Genomic DNA, 23,424 nt, shown 5'->3' with positions numbered 1-23,424 from the left:
GATGTGGTTTTAAGTGCAAGACTCTAGAGTATTCCTGCGTGTTTTCAACCAGTTAATGCAGTGATTACACACTTCACTTCATCACATAAAAATACATGATTATTGTACTCCATGCATATTAAGGAGGTTAAAATATCAGAGATTGATCTTATTAACAAACCGTGCAGGGCTAAGCTGTAGCACAAGCTGAGTATATTGAGGCAAAAACAACTTTAAAGGATGTTTCTGATTTTTAGTTTTTATTTTTTTGGAATTTTTTAGAAAATGCTTCAGATTTTTGTAATTTTTTAAAAATATCAGGCCAAATGCCCACAATACTTTGCATTGTTATTTCCACAATGCAGTAAATGTGGGTGGAATCTTGGAATTCAGTATAGTGTGGAATGTTATGTAATTTGGCAATGAATGAAGCATGATCTGTGATATGGACTAGTGTCTGTGAATAATAAACTGCATTTAAAATGTCAGTGTGAATGACTGGCAGTTTCATTTATAGAAGTTACCTAATGCACGATAATATCATACTTGATATTTTAATGACATGTAAGCTGACAATAATAAGTATTCCACTTACTGCAGATAAAGACAAACACTTGACGATCCAAAAGCAATCACTGTGTGACCAAGCCTCTGCAGTTAGAAATCCCCTAAAATTATGAAAGCAAAAAAAAAGAAACTTCCCACCTGGGTTTTTGTATGTTTATTTATAAGATGTGATCTACTTTAGTAATATCACACACCAGCACGAGTATCATTTTTTCAAATATATTTTATAAAACAAAAGGTTAATGAGTAACTTTAGACACTGCATTGCCTGTTTTTCCTGTTTCTCCAATGAAAAATAATTCCAAAGAAAGCCAGAGCAAAACAGCAGTTTTGTTACTGAAATCTGAGCCAAGATCCTTTTGTAAACCAATCCATTCATGAAGGATTCACTTCATTTCTAATTAAATCAGCCATATTAAATGAATAGTTTGAATGAATGGTAACACTTTACAATAAGGTTCCATTAGTTAATGTTAGTTCATCTGTTTACTGACGTGAACAAATAATGAACAATACATTTATTACTGTATTTGTTCTTCTTTGTTAATGAAATAAAGTCCTTCATTGTTAGTTTGACTGACAATGCATGAACTAATGTTAAAGGTCCCTTGTAGTACTTTCAAATTTGCATTTTTATTCGATGTTTGACATAGAGTAGCTTCTCCCCCTTTGTTTTATTACTGCTCTGCCAGTGAGAGTGGTTGAGCTCAAGTGCATAAAATGAGAAGCATCTTGAAGGGGATGGGGCATATCAGATACTAGAGAGCAACAGTAACAGTATGTACATTTTAAACTAAATCTGATTAATTTACATCATTTAAATTGAAAATTTTTATTTCAGATTTTTGTATCTTTTTTGTAGCTTAACAATAAAACAAACAAATAAAAAATGACATTAAATTTGAAATGACAATCTCTAAACCATCACCATCATTCTCCCTCTCATTCTCCCTCACTTCTCAGATGGGATGGCGGGCCAAATCAAACGTTACCATGGGCCAACTTTGGCCCGTGAGCCCTAGAGCATCTCTGCATTAAATAAAAAAAAAATGTTATTGTAAAATCTGACAGAATAGATGATATGGTAGTTTCAGTGTCGTCATTTACTAACACTAAAGCACATGCAGTAAAATACTTAAATTTTAAAGGTATCGGAAAAATATCAACATCTCACAACTGTAACTTCAGCAGCATTTTACCATTTTATTTTTTATCAAATAAAATGATGTAAAAATCATAGCATGCTCAAATAGAATCTCAACTTCATGGCTGCCCATCAAAATAAAAGTTTGATTTAACTTGAAGAGATTCTGATGGAAAAATAGACCTTATTGTGCAGGTAACGTTTCAGTAATAATAATACTTCACTAATTCACTTTTCTTCAGCTTAGTCCTTGCTTTGTTGGGGTAGCCACAGCAGAATGAACCTCCAATAATAATAAAAATAAATAAAATAATGAAAACAAAATAAAAAAACAGTTTTTCTTTCATATTTTTAATTTAATAGGAATACATATAAATATGATTTAAAATAAAAATGTGATTGTATCATTTGTGACCATTAAATTTAAAATATCCATTAAAAATGTCATCAACAGTGTAGGAGCCATAATTTGATTTAATATAATTTATTATTAGTGCTCAAATACATACACAAATACATATGTTAATATGTTTAGTTGTGTACATTCGCTGATTTCACCCCTACTCCTTTGTTTGTGATGGTTTGCTCCGCCTTTATTGGACTGTTTGAAGTTGTATTACAAGATACGAAAAGGAAATGAGAAGGACAGAGAAACAGTTTTTTTTATAGGAGTTTACTGTTATACTGCATGAGAATTTAGTAAACCTCTTTAATTGAAGAGAAACCCAAGTCAATTTATTGCTCGACTGATTCACTGAAAATTCTGATAGTCCTAATAGGGTTTAATTGTGCCTCACGTATCCCTGTTTATGGCACAAAAGCATGCGTGTTCTTTTAATTTGAATTGTAAAAATGCACGATTGTTTTAGCTTTTCAGTTTGTGCCATTGATATAAGGGTGTGTGTGTGTGTGCGTGTGTGCGTGCGTGCGTGCGTGTGCGTGTGCGTGTGTGTGTGTGTGTGTGTGTGTGTTAGGGCTGCACTATATTGGAAAATACTGACATAGCGATATTTTATTTTGCTGCGATTTATATTGCGATATGAATTAAATTTCGGCAGATGACTTAAATAGCAATATTCGGAATAAAGTCATTCACTTTGATTGGAATAATCTTGTAGAGGAAAGAATCAAAGAAATTGCAGGAATAAATAAATAAGATGGAGCAAAGATGAAAGTGAAATAAGTAGTCAGATATTCAAGTACAGTGATACGATATTATCATGATATTTTGTTCCTCATAATGATAGATTACGATATCAGCAATATATCACAAGAAAACCATCCACAATATATCATGATATTAGTAAATGAAGAGGGAAAAACGCATCAAAAACTTATAAGATGCATCTCTTTTATGACAAGGACATATATTTCTTGGAATTGCAACATTGACTATGTTTACATGGACATCGGTAATCGAATTATTTGCCTTAATCTAATTAAGACAATAAAAAATTTAGGTGTTTACATGAGTTGCTTTTTGAATGTTCCTTTCATGATACTGTTTTACATGTTATAGCGCATAATTCAAATAACGTCATTGCGTCACCACGCTATCCACATTTCCTTCGGAGTTTCATGCAATTTCGCGTGTTTCATTTTTAATTTGTCAACTTTAACTGCAGTTTGGCACTTTCACTTTCATTCGGGAGCATTTCATGCATGCCCCCCATGACAAACGAGATATTCGAAGCAACTATGAACTGCTGGAAGAGTGTTGTTTTAATGGAAGTTCATACCGCATACTGAATGGAAGAAAAAAACCTCATGATGCAGGTGTCTGTGGTCTGAGTGTCAAACAGCCGCATGTGTGTGTGGTTGTGTGTGTAGATGTGTGGACTATCCTGTCGCAAAACGCGGCAAAGTCCTACATAACAGTAATAGTTTGATTAAGGTGTTTACATGTCTGTACTGCACTTCAAAATGCGACTAAATTTGGCATACTCCACATGTCTTTATTCAATTTCTCTTTAGTTTGATTATGACCTTAATCTGATTAAATTAATCGAAAATCGCTGTTTACATGGTAGACTCTTAATCAGAGTATTGTCTTAATCACATTAAAATCGAATTATTGGTGTCCATGTAAGTGTACTCACTGATATATTTTGGATCCGCCATTCTGACAATCGCCACCTCATGCGTATCACTATTTTGTCCTGCCCCTATTATTGAATAATCAAATGTAATGTAAACTGTGAACACTGTACATTCTTCATTGCTGACCAACTATAATAATCCCAACTCCACATTGCAGTTGCTGCGAGGTGACTATTGCAAATGCGCGCATTGCGATATCGATGCTGAAATGATGTATTCTGCAGCCTTACTGTGTGCGTCTTTCTGCTCAGTGGTTTGTTGTGCTGTGGGCAAAAAATTCAAAGTGAACAGCAAGCCAATGCAAATGTCTACAAAACTGTCCAGGGATTACAGTACTCACTGTGACCTGCTTTATCTTTATTTATTAATTTAATGAAATCTGTTGTATTGCAAGCCAAATAAAAAGAAAGCTAATGAAGAAAAAGAATGAAGTGAAATTTGAAAAAGTGCACAGTAGCACATCATTTAAATTCAAGGAAGTATTTCTTTGCGGTTGACTCATTACACATCTCATGCAGGGTGGAGTTGTGCTTTATGGGACAAAAAAGACTGCGATTTAGGTCAGATAGTTCCTGCTCGGGATGGTTTTGCAAATATTATTTCATTATTAAAAACATGCAATTTTAAAACCGGTAAGGCTGGGAGACCGTACTAAAGTCCAATGTGTTAAAAGAAGTTGGGATTGATTATTGTTGAGGTCACAGTAAAGGAGGAGTACATGTTTTCAATAACAGTAGTTAAATTGTTAATTTCAAGGTTGAAGGGGGGAAAATGACGATTAAAGGAACAGCTGCTCCTACTTCTTATTCATATACAAGGAGGACCAGCTGTGGGAAAAAAACAAGACCTTCAGCTGACTCCTGCTAGAAAGTCAACTTTACCATAGGTTGTTTTCACATGACTTCGTTCGACATTCAGATGAAGGACAGGAAGTGATTCTTCTACATAGGAATCACTATCAGAACATCAAAATGTTTGTTTTATGTTGTTTATAATTGTTTAAATCGGCCAAAATAAGAAATGCCGAACAGCTTTTATAGACTTCCAAAAGTTTTGCTCATAAAGGGGAGAAAGTTCAAGAAACATTTATTATTAACAAGCATTATTTCCATACATACAGAGATATACAGGCCTAGCTATGTGTATAAATATGTTAATGTGTTATATAAAAGTCAGATGCAAACACCACCACATATATACAAAATCCAAGAGAATATTAATAACTTACCCTGCCATGTAATCGCTGTAATGAAATATCCGTCTTGTTAATCCATGTCTTTACTGGCGTTTCGGCAGAATAAACAATCGTAACGTGAACATCAAGATGTGCAGCACAGATGAATGTTTGTTGATGGTAAGTTCATTCCCCCTTATAAAACAAATAAATAATAATGTAGATTATGCATCCATGCTTTTGAATGCTTTTATCTCTTATTTTGCGATGTCTGGAAGATATCCGCATGGGGAAAATATGTTATAGTAATTTATAATAAATATGTTTTTGAACCAGTTTCCCAGAGCTGGAAGGGCATCCGCTACGTAAAACAAATGCAGGATAAGTTGGCGGTTCATTCCGCTGTGGCGACCCCAGATTAATAAAGGGACTAAGCCGACAAGAAAATGAATGAATGAATGTTTTTGAACCACATAGTAAAGTGTATAATGTGTATGTCTTTGTTAATGAATGCTACAGAATATACTGTAGTATAGTAAACTGATAAACTAATAAATAATGTTGGTGTAAACTACGCATGGGCTGGTATAAGATTCTGACGGTATGAATAGCTAGGATAAAAATATCACAGTTTCACAGTATTGTGATTACTGCTCTTAAATAAATTCTTTCTAAATGTCTAAGTAAAAACTAAAAGTTGTTCCCCTTTAAACACAATATATTTCATTTTGAGAAACATTTAAAATATTTTGGAGCACTAAACATGTCAGGCTGAATCATTCAAATGAATCAGTCTTCATTTGTTTCAAAAACACTGATTTCATTACAAATTTAAAACGGCATCTCTGGATCTTTTTTCTGTTGGAAATACTGTTTTTCTAAAAAAAATATATATATATAAAAAAATAAATAAATCTTACACATACCTTAGGAACGGTATGGCAGAAATATTTGGTGGTTTAAAAACCTTGACTTTTCCAAACCGCGGTATACCTTGAAAGCGGTTATCGTCCCATGCCTAGTGTAAACTGTGGTGAATTGTGATGGTCTATAATTATAGCGAAGAAAATCGAAGCCTATTGAATTTGTTTATTACTACAGTTGTGTCGTACCACAGCAACAATAAACTTATATTTTAGTTCAGTAGAAAACTCGGTCCACTTCATGATACAAGGATCTAATCCAACATATGTGGTTATTTTCTATTTATATATTCTTTGAAATATGGTATAAATCACTAAAATACGGACTTTCCTCCGTCTGAATTTGAATCTGAATATCGCGCGTCACCAGAACCATGTAATTGAAAACAACCTATACATGAACTTTTCCTTAGCGGAAATATCAAAAGTTATCAACGCATATTACACACGTTGCTACTAAAAAAGTATTTTTGTATTTTGTGTAATTTATTCTTTTACAATTTCTGAGCAAAAGGGGTTTCAGGCAAAGTTTGAAGCTAATATTTAAATGGTTTAACAGCAGTTCTTTGCCATCAGCTGACACATAAAATAAAAAGTCGACATCAATTTAGCAGATACTTTTGTCTGAATTGACTTACAAAATGAGGAAGGCATTAATTAAGTCCTCATGAAGAGGCGGTACAAACAAGAAGTGCTACTATGCACAAGTTCTAACATTGTTAGAGAAATTAAAGAGAACTGCTGTAGGAGAATACAATGGAAGATATTTTGAAAAATGTCTTTGTTTTGTTTATTTATTTATTAGTTATGCATGCAGTAGTGTTTGTATACAGTTGAAGACACGATTATTAGCCCTCTTGTGAAATATGAATAATTTTTCAAATATTTCCCAAGTGCTGTTTAATGAAGAGATTAAAAGAATAGTTTAAACATAATGGTTTTGATAACTAATTTCTATTAAACTTATTAGTTTGTCTTAGCCATGATGAGAGTACATAATTTTTACAGGTATTCAGCTTCACTGTAAAACCCAACAGTCACCTTTATCAAATGAAATGAGTGTAGTTAACTCAAAATTGACTGAAAGTTAATTACTCATTTGAAAAGAGTTTTGAACTCCGTGTTGAAGGTAATAAGTTCATTAAATACCTCATTACTTCAACTTAAATGAAGTAAGTTCTCAGTACTCGTATAGATTCGTTTTTTTACTCAAATGGTTTTTAGCAATCGGTTTCCTCAAACGGTTTGAGTTGCCCTAACTTATTGGGTTTTACAGTACTCAGTTGGTTTGAGTTCTCTTAATTTATTGGCTTTTACTGTGCTCAAATTGCTTTGTTTACTCAAATGGATTAAGTTCATAGTAGTCATTAGGATTAGTTTTTGAACTTAAATTATTTGTTGAAATCGGTTTTCTCAAATGGTTTGAGTTAACTTTTTGGGTTTTACAGTGTTGAATTCAGCTGACATTTAAATGCTTAACCGGGTTAAGGTTAACTCAGCTAGTTAAATCAATCAGGGAGATGATTGGATAACAGTGGTTTGTTCAGTAGCCAATTGAAAGAAATATTTTTAAGGGGGCTAAAAATATTGACCTTAAAAATGTTCTTAAACCGTTTTAAATTCCAGCCAAACTAAAAGAAACCAGACTTCTTTCACCAGAAGAAATACAGTGATACTGTGAAAAAGTTCCTTGCTTTGTTAAATAATAATTGGCCTTCAACCAAGTAAATTTTTTTACTCCATTGGCTTTAATTTTGTGGCCAAAGACTGACTTTCTTTAAAATTACTTCTTTTATTTTCCACCATGAAAAGAAAGGATGGTTTGTAACAACAAAAGTGTGAGTAAAAGATGACAAAATATAATATAACCCATATATAATATAGATATAATAATAACCCATTCCTGGATTAACTCGAACTCTAGAATATATTGTATTCTAATATATATATATATATATATGTATGTATGTATGTGCGTGCGTGCGTGCGTGCGTATGTATGTATGTATATATATATATATGTATATGTGTGTATATATATGTATATGTGTGTGTGTGTTTATATCATAATATATGTTTCTTGTAAATCAAAAAAACTATCCCCCCAACTGCAGAGATTGACACTAGAAATGGGATTACTAAAGGTAGCGTTGAATACAGGCGTGAATGCATAAATGAAAATAAACACAACAAAAATAGTATCTGGCAGTTTCAGGCTTAGCGCTATGTAAAGCTACATGTCTATGAGGGGGATGTGGGCTGAATATGTAGGCCAGGGTAGCACGTAGAGCATTAAAATGGTGTTGATCTTAGTCTTAGAAGCGCTGTTGAATTAATGCTTTTGAGGTCTGTGATTAACTTGATTTTCATCATGGTAGAGCGAAATGATTTATTTCATCTCTGAGTCACAGAGACGGACACTCAAGATGTTTCCTAATGGAAAAATCCACACACTCTTGCAGAGCTCAGTTGGAGATTAAAGTCAATAGTTTGCTTTGCTTCTCTAAAGAAACATTTACTTTCCCATAATCTGCTAAAATGTAAAAAAAGCTAGTGGAAAAGTAGAGAAACTGAATCTCTGAAGGATAATATGTGTGAATGATTATGTTGTGCAACTGGCATTTCATACACGTGAATCTGCATAAAAGATTCTATTGTGTGACCTTTGATTTGGTGTCGTAAGATGTAGAGTATTGACCTTTTTGTTAGAACTCTCTTACAAAAGATTGAGCACTCTTACAAAATTACTAGCATTTAATGGAATCTGTGACTTAATTTGTTTACTTAAGTTATTTGGACTCTTAAAAATGTGCTGTATTTTCCTTAATGTGTAAATATACTAGTTTCTGTGTAGGCTATGCAAGTTTGAAGTAGACCAAAAATAAAAGTATGTTCTAAAGGAAATGTGAAATGACAATAATTTATCCTCAACCTTTTTATCACCACGGAGCGGTCAACGTTTGACTATTTTACCGCAGACCGGGGGTGGGGGGGGGGGGGGGGGGGGGGTGCTAGGTTGCTAGGCGACAGCAAAGCATTACTGTCATTTTGATACAAGTTTTATTTATGGAAACAATTACAAAGCACTGCAGTGTTTGGGTGTTCTGTGTTTGTCTAAGATAATTTGTCTACCGAAATGTGTATATTCCATACAAGCTGAAGCTGATTGGTCAGTTATTGTCATGTGACTCGCAGTGCTCTCGCGGGATTCATTCAGCTGGGTGTGTTTGGAAGGCGTGAGCATTGTGCACACAAGCCACACACCTCCATTGGAAACAACGAATTTGTGCCAACTCTAGAAAAGACATCAGTTAATCTACATGTACAGCCATGGTGGATTCACCTGATTTGTTGACAAATGGGTTGCGGATCCATTCCTTGGCTGTTTGCGAGTCCTTCACTGGGCCTTTTCCCCTTAGCAAAGAAACTTTCCAAAGAGATCTGCTTCTTACTCATTTTGCTGCTTGTTGGTTAAATTTTGGCATTCAAGTGACCAAGATGTAACCGAGAGGATAGGGTCATTTTTTAAAATAACAGACCTTTTAAAATAAAAGATCGTTCAGAATCAGATAATAAATAAAATGGAAATAATTAATAATTTCTTGTGCGGCCCTGCACCAGTTGATCCATGGACCAGTACCGGTGGTTGAGGACCACTGATTTAGAGAATGTGTTGTTAAACAGATGGATTATATTTAGTGTATAGGTGACGGATGTGGTGCTTTTAACACATGCAATTGTAATAATATGTTTAGATTTATTGTATTCACTTGGAAAAATAGATTTAACACATGGACGAGCTGCTATAACAGTTGTAAATCTGGTCTTAAGTTACACTGACACTGTTTACTTTTAAAGCAGTCTATTGGATATAGTGACATAGAAATGAATATTTTGAGAGTTGACTGGAGTTTGAAAGCTCATGAAAACATCGACTTTGGGTGTTTTCACTGGCTCATTTAGAGGTATAATATACAATATATATATACAGCCATATCTTTGAATTGATAATTATTGTGAAAAGCGCTATACAAATAAACTTGAATTAAATTAAACATCTGTATCAGCTGATAAATACGTCTTTTTAAATATCATTTTAGGCCTGACAGAAAAATAAATTCATTCATTCATTTTACTTCGGCTTAGTCCCTTATTTATCATGGGTTGCTACAGCGGAATGAACCGCCAACTATGCCCTTCCAGCCGCAACCCAGCACTGGGAAACACTCATAAACTCTCACACACACTACAGCCAATTTAGTTCATCTAATTCACCTATAGCGCATGTCTTTGGGGAAACCGGAGCACCCGAAGGAAACCCCTTCAAACACAGGGATAACATGCATACTCCACACAGAAAGGCCAACTGACCAAACTAGGACTCAAACCAGCGACCTTTTTGCTGTGCGGCGACAATGCTAATAACTGAGCCACCGTGCCACCCCAGAAAAATAAGTTATGAACTGATAATTTATGCATTATTTTTGTGCTGATTAGTCCACTTCAGATGCATGCTGCTGGATGTATAAGGGACCAAATTTTCCCTATCTTTCACATTATTACATCATAAATTATGTGTGGAAAAAAGTGTTAGTTTAGCTAATGATGCTTGAGTTAACATTTAGCAAATCTGAAATTTGTTTGGAAAAACATTGTTTAGAACAACTGCCAAAAGCACACAAAATGGATTCTTGCTCAACATGATAAAATGATATAAAACTGCTACCTGTCTTACAGTCTTCCTCTGAGTCACACTTTGATGGCGTATTGCTGCTATAAAGCCACACCAAGGTCATGGTCAGCCATTGTGTAGTGTTGGGCAATGCGATTGGTTGTTCAGTTATAAATCAGAGTGTGAAAACAAAAACTTGTGAGTCAAACAGGAACACAAAGAAGCCTGCTGTCATTTCATCACATTTCTTTACCCTTTTAAAATGATCAGATTATCCAAAATATTTGCACGAGCAAATATTTGTCCCTTTGTTGTGAGCAAGAAGTACTGTGAAACGCTATGTTTACGATTCGTATGCGTGCAGCACTAGTTCGGGATTACCTTCCAATACACACTGTTAGAATCCGAGAAGGATTGCTTCATTGTCCTATTTTTGTATTAACCTGCACAAGCCTGTGTGTGTGCTAGTGCCCGACTACTGTATGCAGTTACTAAAGACATCAATGTGTGCTGTTTGGCCAAGCATTGTTCTTTAAATACAGTAATATTGGCTAAGGACTATAGTTCTGCTGTGGGACAGTAACAGGCAAGTCAGATGTTATATAAGTTTCACCAATGACACATGATTGTCCTCACCTAGGTTTGCATACTGAAAAACAATGAAGACAATGTGTCTATGACGTATGCATTTCAGTGGCCTGATTAAAACTCTTCTGTTCTCATTTCTAGCCTGCACCCCTTTGTATGCATACATATTTAGGAGTCACGTGTGTGTGTGTGTGTGTGTTATGTAAATATTTACCACCTTTTGTGTGTAGAGCCAGGTGTGTTAGAAGGCCATGTTTGTTTCATGAGGAGGTAAAATAAGAGGTAATCAAAACTCTGGTGAAAGAGTAGTTACATGAATTTTTATACACGTTTGGCAGTACCATTCTGTATGTGTGTTTGAGTTATACAAAAATGCTGATTTGGAAAACACATCGATCTTATTTGCTGAAAGTAACAGAATTTTATAAACATGTTGTCACTATTAATGTTGTCACTGTACTTGCACATGTTGTTTTGTAAGCTATTTAAGTTTTCTTTACCATAAGATAAAAAAGAAAGATTAGATAAGGTAGTTAAATTTGTATTCTGATCGTCTTTAATTAATAAATATAATTTTAAAAGAAAAAAAAAATTGATATGAGGAAAAAACATACAGGAATTTTTTTTATTAGGGATATCTGAACTTCATGGCACAGTTTAAATGCTTTTGGTCATGGAAGTTAGGGTGTCCGTGAGGGTCTTAAAAAATATAAAAAGTTGATCAATCAATTTAGAGAAATTTAAGGCCCTTAAAGTATCGAAAAAATCTTAAATGCTTTTTTACAAGGTATTAAATCTTGTATCAGTATGCTAAAGTTTGCCTGAATTTAATATGTGAATCTGTCATGCTGCTTTGTTTACTGCAGTAACCAAGGCAACAATGTTATTCCTGCTGTTGCAGGCGCTACCTGCTGGATTAGCAGTTTTGTTCACAATATGAATAATGTTTTAGTTTAGGATTAGTTTCTTACCATAGATATTTACATTAGACTTTGCCTGCCATGTTGTTCTCTATTTGAAGAAATGTGTCAATAAAGCTGCCATTTTAGTACAGGGTAGCTCTCCTTTGAAATGAATGTGGGACAAAGGTGCAGTGGAGGACTGGCCATCCAGAGCCAGAGATATGTACACATAAACACGTATATCTATGATCGGGAGTTTTCCCGGTGGTCAGTATGCAAATATTTTTTTTTAATTACGAAAATATAATTGCCAACAAAGAGCGTGTGTTTGTGTGCATGGAAATGTATTATCCTCCCTCCCTGGTAAATTTGATCTAATCTGTGCCCTGAAATACACCCCCTCTCATGCTTTCACTTCTAATGATAACAGATGGAGCGATTCGTTTGTGAATGAATCTCCATTATGAACGACTTGTTCACTTAAATAATCAGCCGACAATAATACTGGCAAAATAATTCTGGCACCGCAGCATCTTATTGTCATATTTCATTTACATTGTTTGCTTATTTTATTCAACTAGCATAAGCCTAGAATTTAATGTGAGTTGGGGCTACTTTGCTTTATGGTCAGGGCAGTAAGTGACTGTATTATCCTCAATAACGTTACTTGTTTAGCACAAAAGTTCATAACATACAACAACTGGACAAATGTGGCGGTGCTATTGACGCATGCTCAGGATCTGTATGTGATATCTAGTATATATATATATATATATATATATATATATATATATATATATATATATATATATATATATATATATATATATATATATATATATATATATATATATATATATGTATGTGTATATGTATATGTATATAATTTCTGCTGTAAGGTAAATTGTCATCAATGTTACTGTTGAATCCTAAAGTGGCAATGAGGTCTTAAAATGTTTGGAAAGGTCTTATATTGAATTTCACTCTCTGATTCCTGGATATCATGGAAGTGCAAAATATATATACATATATACACTACCGATCTAAAGTTTGCGGTCAGTATGATTTTTAAATGTTTTAAAATAAGCTTATCTTGCTCACCAAAGCTGCATTTATTTAATCAAAAATACAGTAAAATTGTGAAATGTTATTGCACTATAAAATAACTTCAAAAGTAGTTTATCATTTAATTTTTAAATTATAAAATTAAAACTATAAACGATAATTTTAATCGTTTATTCCAGTGATTTTAATGATGAATTTTCAGCTTCATTACTCCAGTATTCAAAATCACATGATCCTTCAGAAATCACTCTAATATAAATGAATATTATTATTATTATTATTATTAATAATAATAGTAATAAAAGCAATAATTACTGGACTAATCATTTCATTTGGAACTACATTTTGTTTGCGTTACACACTGAGGAAGGCATTGTGCCTAGGTTTGGGTCGATAGACGACGCTTCGATCTTTTGAATCTATCAGGTATCGTGTCATAGTGTCAGTACACTGCATCAGTCTTCCCTTTCATGCTTGTACTTAGTAATTTTTGCGAAAACCACAGATACTGTTGGTTGTGCACCTTTTTTTTCACCAACCAAGTTTGTTGACGACATAACCACACAGATCACTCTGCCTATTTATGCCAGAGTCCCGCGGAAAAAGTGATTGACAGGTGGTAATTTGTGTGTAACTTTTATTTATTTATTATTTATTTATTTATAATTAATTATTCATAAGTAATTAATTCACTGACGCCTACGACGACGATGCCATAATCCATCGCGATGTTTCACATTAGACATCGTACTATGCCAAATTGGTCGACATCGCCCAACCCTAATTGTGCAGAAACAATTGTGTTTTTTGTTTCACCCGAAGAATGTAAAATAAAAACTGTATGAAGCAATTATTTGATGAGTGTGAACCATGACCTTTTTAAACAATTTGAAACTACATACAATAAGATATTTAAGTTATTTAAAAATGTTTATAAATATTTAACAATTTAATAAATGCCACCTTGATGAACAGAATTATTTTCTTAAAAAAAAAACATGGAAAAAAACTGACCCCAAACTTTTGACTGGTAGTGTATATTTGTGAGGTTTTTTGCACAGCGAATTTTACATACTCTATAATGTCTGCTGATGGTTAAAAGAGCAATTATGAAGTAATCAAACATGATAAAAATCACATACCAATATTAATTCTACATAATACATTCTGTGTTTTGGTTTATATTGTTACTTATTTTCATAAAACTCTTTGGTACTGTTATGATGAAAAGGTCAGTCATGGGATTCCTTGGACTGCTATACAAATGCATCACTTTAAATTCCACAAAATTTCAAGATATTCCTATATAATTTCATTGTTGCTTAATGTGTTGAAAGTAGGACGATTGAGGAAATGATCATTAATGCACGTTCATTTTGAAAACTTAGAAGATTTTCAAAGAATTACCCATATAAACTGTAGATCCAATGAACTGATATATGACTAAAACTTTCTAACATCTCAATGTTACACTATTGTTACAGCATGTTTAAACTGCTTATCATTTTCACAGAAAACACTTCACATTCAAAGGAAAACGACTGATAAAAGAAAGGCACACTCAGCTGAAGATAAGTGAAAGCCAAGTGTTTGAGAGAGGATTTTGCTGTTTTCTTTGAATACCGGTTTTGTTTATCAGTCATTTAGATTTTTATATTGTACTGTCAGCTGTACTGTATCTGCTGAAGTCTGTGTTTATCACGTGGGTGTTCTCCCATGAGCTAGCCAACATCCGCTTGGTTTCTTCCTGTATATGATACTGTCATTTTCCATTCATGGTTGCTTTGGATGTCACTTACTTAGGATATTTTATAGGGGGGAAGGACTGTGAGTGTGGTTTGTATACATGGCATTGGCAGCAGTGTTTAAAAACGTCTATCTCAAAATCTTCTCGAGTCAGTTTTAATGTTGCTGTTGCTCTAAAAAAGAAAATCTAACCTTCATTCATTTTAAATATCACAATCCACTGTTTACCATTGATTACTCACTGGAAAAACTGGTAAATGCTGTTAATGATGCATAAATAATTACCAGCCGATTATTAACTCACTGTTAATAATTAATTGTTTTAAACCGAAGTCCATTGTTTTGGAACTATTAGTAGTTTCGAGTAGAGAGGCAAAACTAATTACTAAAACTATTGTTGGCTGATATATTGCATGATGAGGAGTTATGTGTCCTGATTTAAAGATTGTTTATATAACAGTTTATATAACTCTTTAGAGAACAGCCTACAGAATTCAGTGGTCATGGCCTGCAACTTGACCTCTTGCTGTTTAACATCCCAAATAAGCAGAACTTTTACACTTTCATAATGCAAGCCGATATTTCAATGAAGGAAGTGTTGTAACACTGTTGTTTATGTCCCTCAGCATATATGTGAACTAAACTTGATTACTTAAATAAATAAGGAAACTAATAAGCTGATATAAAGTAGATCTTCCACATTCAAGCAACAAATTAAACTGGTTTAGTGACATCATTAAGGGTTAAGGTCTGCCAAACCTTAAAAAGAAAACTAAAGGGACATTTTAGGATAAAAAGAGAGAACATGCTGTGTAAAATTGAAAACTAAATCAGCTTTGCTTCTTACCCACAGGTCAATTCACTAAGAGCAGCGCTAAGAGATTTCTATCTGCTAAAAGGAAGAAAGCTAATGGTTGGCTGGTCATCTGACAAATGTCCTGTGGATGTTTGGGATCGTTTCCAAGTTGCTATTTACTTCGTGTTGTTGTTGTTGTTCTTTCTTAATGCTGACTGGTTTTGCGTTGTGCATGTGTGAGTGTATTTCCCCCCTAAGCTGATTTAATAACCAAAGGTCTTCCAGACATAGCGTTGAGTCAGAGACTTTTAATCCCTCTCTCTTTCTCTCTTACACACTCACTCTCTCTCTCTCTCTCTCTCTCTCTCTCTCTCTCTCTCTCTCTCTCTTTCTCTCTCTCTCTCTCTCTCTCTCTCTATTCTGCTGTATGCACAATTACACACACATACAAGTTACAGCTTGGCAGCACAAGTCATAATCCGCATTTACGAATATATTGGGTGTGTGTGTCTGGTAATTGTTACGTAACGAGTATAATGTCTGCCTGTTTTTGCTGTGTTCATATACAATGTCACAGCTGAATAATTTGTACAGCTGAATAATTAGCTACAAATTATGAGTTTGTGAGAAGATGAGAAATATTGCTCTACTTATGGTACGGAAATTAATTTATTTATTTTGCCATTTATTTCCTATGTTCCCCAGCTGTGAACTGAACTGAACAGCTCTTGAGATGCATACCAAGCTTTTAAAATTAAAAATATATATATTTCAGCTGTAAAATTATGTCTCTGTTTGCAATTTTAAGGCAAAATATGACCAATACTTTAACCTATTACTGTATTAATCATAAGCCTTTCATAATTAGTCTAATATCTAGATTTTCTGCTCTTCCTGATTGTTGCAAAATGAAAGATTTTTGATTATTATAAATGTTGAAAAAAGTTTTACTGCTTTATAATTTATTTTGAAATGGCGTATATATATATATATGTATGTATATGTGTGGTGATATTAATGTCCTGTTTGTGGCACATTAGTATATGTGAGGGGACTTGTAAATAACTCATGAAAGAATAAAGTTACGTTAAAACCAAGCACACCATTGTTTTTTCTTGTGAAATTCCCATTAACTATTGATGCACTCACATTTGGCCATCCGAACTGTGCATGGGTGTGTTTGACCCCCCCCATTTCCTGGTTCATTTGACAAGTGTGGGTGCTCTGAATCGGGCCAAGGCTCCAAAGGCAAAGTTGCAGTGTGAGTGCTGGCCGAGGGGGAGCACCCCGTCTTTTAGAATCATAAACATTGTTTTCATTGAGGGTATGCACATCGCCGCTGCCATTCATCGTCTGTTTGTGTTGCCTAGCAAAGTATAGAAAACAATGTAAAGATGTGTCTGGTTCACGACCTTCTTTACTGTCATAGGGCAGCTGTGGTACAGGATACCTGCCTGTGATAAGCACACATATCCCAATCTGTTAGCTAACTTAAATGTGCTTTTATTTTTCAGGTTCATACATTCGTCCTCGGTTACACCAAGGGATTCAACATCCTCAAGACAAAAAAACTATTCTGCTAGAGGATTAAAATGAGATGAGGAGGGGGTGAAAAGTGGACCTCCCATATACTCTCCTCCAATGTCCCAGAGACGCTATGACTGCAGTCGGAGCACCAGATTGCTGAGTGTGGGCTCAGCCTCCTGAAACAGCCCATCTACTCTCTCTCTCTCATTTAAATATGAAGGAGGTGAGGCTGTGGACAGCCAGTGATGTCTCAGACTGGCTGACTGAAGAAGGCATGCAGGAATACACTGAAGCCTTGCGGGAAAAGGATGGTCCTGCCCTCCTGCAACTCTCTGAGCAGGACTTTAACACTTTGCCTCTGTCTCTGGTGACCGGAGACAGTGGTCGTCAACTTTTGGAGCGCATAGAGACTTTGCGTTTCACTAGTCACATGAAGGCACATAAGGGCAACAATCACAAAAACAGTTACCACGCCAACGGTCACGTTGGTGTCATCCTCGCCAATGGTAGTATTAGCAATGGCAAAACTGTCAACGGCGGTCCAAAAAACGGCTTGCTCTCAGAACCGGTTCGCATCCTGATCCCGTCGCTGTCTGAGCAGGAGCGAACGCCGTTTCCCACCGAGTGGTTCAAAACAGGTGTGGCCTTCCTGTACGCTCTGTGCTGCTTCCTCATGACTACAGTTATGATCTCAGTGGTGCATGAGCGTGTCCCACCCAAGGAGGAGACGCCACCTCTACCGGATAAATTCTTTGATCTGTTTGATCGTGTGGAGTGGGCCTTTTCCATCTGCGAGATCAATGGCATGCTGCTTGTGGGACTGTGGTTTACTCAGTGGCTTCTGCTTAAACACAGGTCAGTTACATAATTGATCTTTCTCAATTCTTTACTTTTTTACCGTGAGGTACCTTTTGTTTACAGTAGAGGCCGCCAGGTTTTGTTTTCAAAGCTCATTTTAATTTGTGGGACAGGCCTTGTTTGTATAAATTTAAAAGAAATTAGTTAATTATGCTAGCTTGACAAACTTAAACATACTGAAGTCATATTTCAGCTAGTTTGTTTTCTTCTGAGACCAAATTTAAAACCGTATCTCCTTCTAAAGTTTTCAAGCTACAGAGGTTCAGGATGTCCTGACTCAATATGCTTTTTCTTCTTAACTAACTGATAAGACTTATTATTTTTATAAAATTGTATGGTCAGATCTTTGTAAAACCCATAGGATGTTCATTGAGAGTGTCAAAACTGTTGTACAGTTTGAGACCTTCATTTATAATGCTAACAACATGCATGTTAGCAAACTGCTCCAACTTTCTGCATGGTAACCATGGTAGGTATGTGCCGATTCAGGAAATGTACCACCCACATGCTAATTCAGACTAATAATTTGGTAACCATGCTAGAAATATCTTTTGATTATCAAGAACTCATTGTCAGGAGGCAAAAGGATTCATTTTGTTTTGTCTGCTTATGTTTCTTTGACTGTCAAAGCACCATAGCCATTTACTTGCATTATATACATCAGAAGCATGGTTTCAGGTAAAAAAAATTAAAATCACTGTTACTGCGTCCCAATTGACATGCTATCCATTTTAAATAGTATTCAAAAATAGAATTAGTATGTCCCAAACTATAGTATGTTGAAAAGAGTATGCTAAAGGTACCAGGATGGTTTGTTATTTCCGGTAAAAACTCGAATTGTTGAAGCGTCCATACCTAACCGCTAGTCTTGTCCATAATACATTGCACATTGGATGTGAAATTGATTAGAACTACAAACGTGGGTGAAAAGTGTAAACAAACTACAAACATGGCGGATGCGCAAAAACAACCGTCGTTGTAGTAGGGTAGAGAGGCTTCGGTAAAGTTGTTTGTATGACTGTTAATCAATATCTAGCCAACTGGAATATATTTAAAACATTACACGAAAAACATGATTTATCTGCAACAACAATGTTATCTCATATCAAGATTTGTTTGGAGTGGACATTAACGTCTGAATGCATAATTACTCAAAGGCCTGGGGAGAATTCTCCCAATGAAAGACTCATGAATGGCAGATTATCCTGCTGCTGCTTCTCCAATAATGTAGGTAATTAAATATGAAAGAAATGTGGATGATTGACAGGGGACGTAACTAAGCAATATAGGGACATCTTTCATAAAGTATGAAAATACTGTATTATTCACAAATCAGAGAGCATTCTTGTTTGTTCAGTTGATTTATTGGCATCATCTTCTGAAAATTCAAATCACAACTTAATTTAACTCCTGTTGTGACTGCTAAAGAGTCCAGACTGTTATCTTCTGCACTGAGACTCTTAAAGCATGTGATTTATCCTATGATCGTCCTCTGGCTCTGAACCTGATTTCTCTCTGTTTTGCAGGTCAATAATCGGCCGCCGCTTCTTTTTCATTGTGGGAACTCTATATTTGTACAGATGTGTGACTATGTATGTTACAACACTTCCTGTGCCAGGCATGCACTTCAAGTGCTCCCCTAAGGTAAGTGTTGACGGACGATAAATCTGAAATTAAACCTTTATGCAGGTCAGGTTATGCAGGCTTTTAGAAATGAGCTGATGCATCCGCACAACTTTCCACTCACAACAGCACTTTTATGAGATTGCCATCTTGTGCTAATTTGTCCTATTCAGTAAATCTGGCCCATAATTAAAGGAAAAGTTGGTTATCTACAGGTTTTTGTGCTTGTGTATGCTTATATATGTGTTTGTGTTCCAGCTATTTGGTGACTGGGAGGCTCAGTCACGACGGGTCATGAAATTGATGGCAGGTGGCGGCCTCTCTATCACTGGCTCTCACGCTTTATGTGGAGATTATCTTTACAGCGGACACACAGTGATGCTGACACTAACATACCTCTTTATTAAAGAGTGTAAGTACACATACGTGCATAAACTTATCAGAACATACTGTCCACTTGTTATGTCTGACGTCACAGTTTCTTACTCCAAACTGATAAAGAGAACGATAAATGGTACTAATATAAGCCGACACTATGCTGTAATATTATTAAAAATGATGATCGTAATGTACAGTAAACACTCACTGGCCACTTTATTAGGTACACCTTACTAGTACCGGGTTGGACCCCCTTTTGTCTTTAGAACTGCCTTAATCCTTCGTGGCATAGATTCAACATGGTACTGGAAATATTCCTCAGAGATTTGTTTTTTGCTCCATATTGACATGAGAGCATCATGCAGTTGCTGCAGATTTGTCAGCTGCACATCTATGATGCGAATCTTCCATTCCACCACATCCCAAAGGTGCCCTATTGGGTTGTGATCTGGTCACTGTGGAGGCCATTTGAGTAAAGTAAACTCATTGTTATGATTAAGAGATGATTCGCTGGATATTTTCTCTTTTTCTGACCATTCTCTGTAAACTCTAGAGATGGTTGTGTATGAAAATCCCAGTAAATCAGCAGTTTCTGAAATATTTAGACCAGCCTGTCTGGCACCAACAACCAAGTCATTTAAATCAACTTTCTTCCCCATTCTGATGCTCAGTTTGATCTGTAGCAGATCGTCCTGACCATGTCTACATGCCTAAATGTATTGAGTTGCTGCCATGTGATTAGAAATTTGCGTCAACGAGCAGTTGGACTGGTGTACCTAATAAAGTGGCCATTGAGTATATCTATGCCTCAAAAGTCTAGATTATCATTTATCATTCAGCTTTTATAAATTAATAAAATATTGGTTCCCATATTATATTAAAGGGTTAGTTCAGCCAGACATGAAAATACTGTTGTTGTTTTAATCTGAGAACTTCATTCATCTTCAGAACACAAACAAAGATATTTTCTCGCATCCTCCATAGACAGTGACATGGCCAAGATGTTCAAAGTCAAAAAAAGAAACAAAAAGCATTGTCAAATCATTTCATGTGACTTCGGTACTTAAACTGTAACCATGCAATGCTCCAAAAGCAGTTTTGTGTGCTGAAAAACCTGTAAAACTGACTTTGGTCACCAGTGTCTTCTCTTCTAAGTGTTAATATGGCAATTATGTGTAGCACTGCTGACTATAATGGCAATACGTCACATTGCCCATAGTAAACATGCACCCTGATCTGTCATGGAAGAGAAGACAAAGGCAAACAAATTTTATATTTATTTATTTATTTATTTAAACCTTTTATTTTTGCCACACAAATGTATTCTTGGAGCTTTGTGTGATTCCAGTAAAGTCACATGGACAATTTTGACAATGTTTTTTGTTCATTTTTGCACTTTATACATCTTGTTGTCTATGCAGGATGAGATCGCTCTTGGATTTCATCTTAAATATCTTAATTTGTATTCTGAAGATAGGATTTTAATGATACAAGGGTGAGTAAATAATAACAGAGTTTTCAGTTTTGGGTGAACTAACCCTGTTTCTCTTATACCTGTGAACTTGGTACATGGTAGCTAGATGTGCAAGTAGCATGTAACCACAGCACATGTACACATAGTTGCATAGTATCTACATGCGTAATACTGGTGTAACAACAGCTGAAGAATATGTATAAGTACAGTTGTGTAACTGGACATTCGTAACAACAGATTTTTTTTTTTGTAATAAGAATTACATAAATGCATTTTGTAATGACAATATGTACTTGCACATTATTTTTCCACTTCTAAATGCAGTTTTCAGTACTGGAGTTACCAGTTTGGAGTATGCTAAAACATTATGGAATTCATGATGATTTCTGTGTGCATTTTCTGTTTTTGTGAACGCTGAATTAGTATTAGACTGGCACTACTAGCATCAAGTTTAATTAAGGTTTCAAATTGGCAACAAATATTGGTGCAGCGACTCCAGAACCGTAGTAAACATCGTCATTTTGTAAAAAAAATAAATAAATAGCTTTAATCTGTTATATGGCTAAACAGTGGTCAACTTGAGCAGAGCGGATGTCATTTGCAGTCTGTGAATGCTCTTGTGAGCTTGTTAATGTTGCCATCTGGTGGACATGAAGGGGAAAAACGTCTAGCATGCATAAAGCATGATCACTTTTGCTCTTTAAATGATAACAGATTGATTTTATTTACTTATATATATTTATTTATTGTGTGACAGACTCTCCACGGAGGTTTTGGTGGTACCATTCGATCTGCTGGTGTCTGAGTGCGGTCGGGATCTTCTGTATTTTGTTGGCTCATGATCACTACACCATTGATGTGGTGGTGGCCTACTTCATGACCACACGGCTCTTCTGGTGGTACCACACAATGGCCAATCAGCAGGTACATGTGGAGTTTTAAAGGATTTTTTCTTTGTGGATCTGTGCTTAATGTTTCATGCATTATTTATTAATCGCATTCTTGAAGTGTCTTAAATTTGATGCACTATTTATTGAGATATATTGATTTAGGTCATATTAGGTCAATGCTTTTTACACGCTACAATGATCACTAAATAATTTAATTAGTACATTTAATTAATTCGAATTTTTCTAAGATGCATTTTAAGTGGTAATAAATATTCATATGCCTTATTTATGCAGCTTGGTCTATCTTATTAAAGACTCGTCAGTTTTCACTACAGTCTTATCAGTTTTGTTAAAATTTGTTGTATTGTATATACCATTTATGCCATAATTACACATTTTATATTACTATATATTATACTATATATTATATTATTTTAATTTATACTATATATTTAAACTATTTATTTAGAGGCAATTTTTTTTTAAATTCTTAAAACAGTAAAACTAATTATATTTAGACTAACACCAATACAAAATGAAAAGTTTTCCTTTTAAAAATATAAATGCTTTGCAAATGCATTGATATATATCCATATTTATGTTTTTGTTGTGGTCAGTGAATTATAATAAAGCATAATTAACAATTTCAACCTAAATTTCCTAATTTCAGACAGTTTCCATTTGAAATGTTCAATTTTGTTATTGTTTGCATAAAGAATTGCCAAATCATTGCACACAGGATAGTAATGGATAGAATTAAGATTCAAAATATTCAAAATATATAATATAAAATACATTTATCAAGAAATGTTGAAGAAAAAACTTTTTTTCAAGTGTAAACATGGATTGTTTTGATATTTAAAGGGGTCATGCATTTTTGTGTTCACTTACTGTACAACATTTTCAAGCCCATTTTCAAGTGAGCTCAACCTTCTCTCTTTTATCACACAATTATATCAATATAGTACACAATCATTTTTAGTGCTTGGACTTTATTTTAAACTTTGTTATTGGAAATT

General features: G+C 34.8%; 1 protein-coding gene across 3 annotated transcripts in view; it reads left to right on the top strand.

The window, feature by feature from the left end:
* sgms1a (sphingomyelin synthase 1a) overlaps nt 1–23,424 on the top strand; it is a 33,616-nt gene that overhangs the window by 7,076 nt on the left and 3,116 nt on the right. For all 3 annotated transcript variants that reach the window (XM_056476876.1, XM_056476875.1, XM_056476877.1), the window contains 4 exons: nt 17,170–18,037; nt 19,567–19,684; nt 19,922–20,075; nt 22,273–22,439. In XM_056476876.1, the coding sequence (XP_056332851.1) occupies nt 17,397–18,037; nt 19,567–19,684; nt 19,922–20,075; nt 22,273–22,439 (1,080 nt within the window). In that variant the 5' untranslated portion in view covers nt 17,170–17,396. The remainder of the gene's footprint in view (nt 1–17,169; nt 18,038–19,566; nt 19,685–19,921; nt 20,076–22,272; nt 22,440–23,424) is intronic.

Source organism: Danio aesculapii, chromosome 17, assembly GCF_903798145.1.
Source record: "Danio aesculapii chromosome 17, fDanAes4.1, whole genome shotgun sequence".
Taxonomy (NCBI): domain Eukaryota; kingdom Metazoa; phylum Chordata; class Actinopteri; order Cypriniformes; family Danionidae; genus Danio; species Danio aesculapii.
The sequence above is the reverse complement of the archived record's forward strand: the minus strand, read 5'-3'. Positions and strand labels throughout refer to the sequence as shown.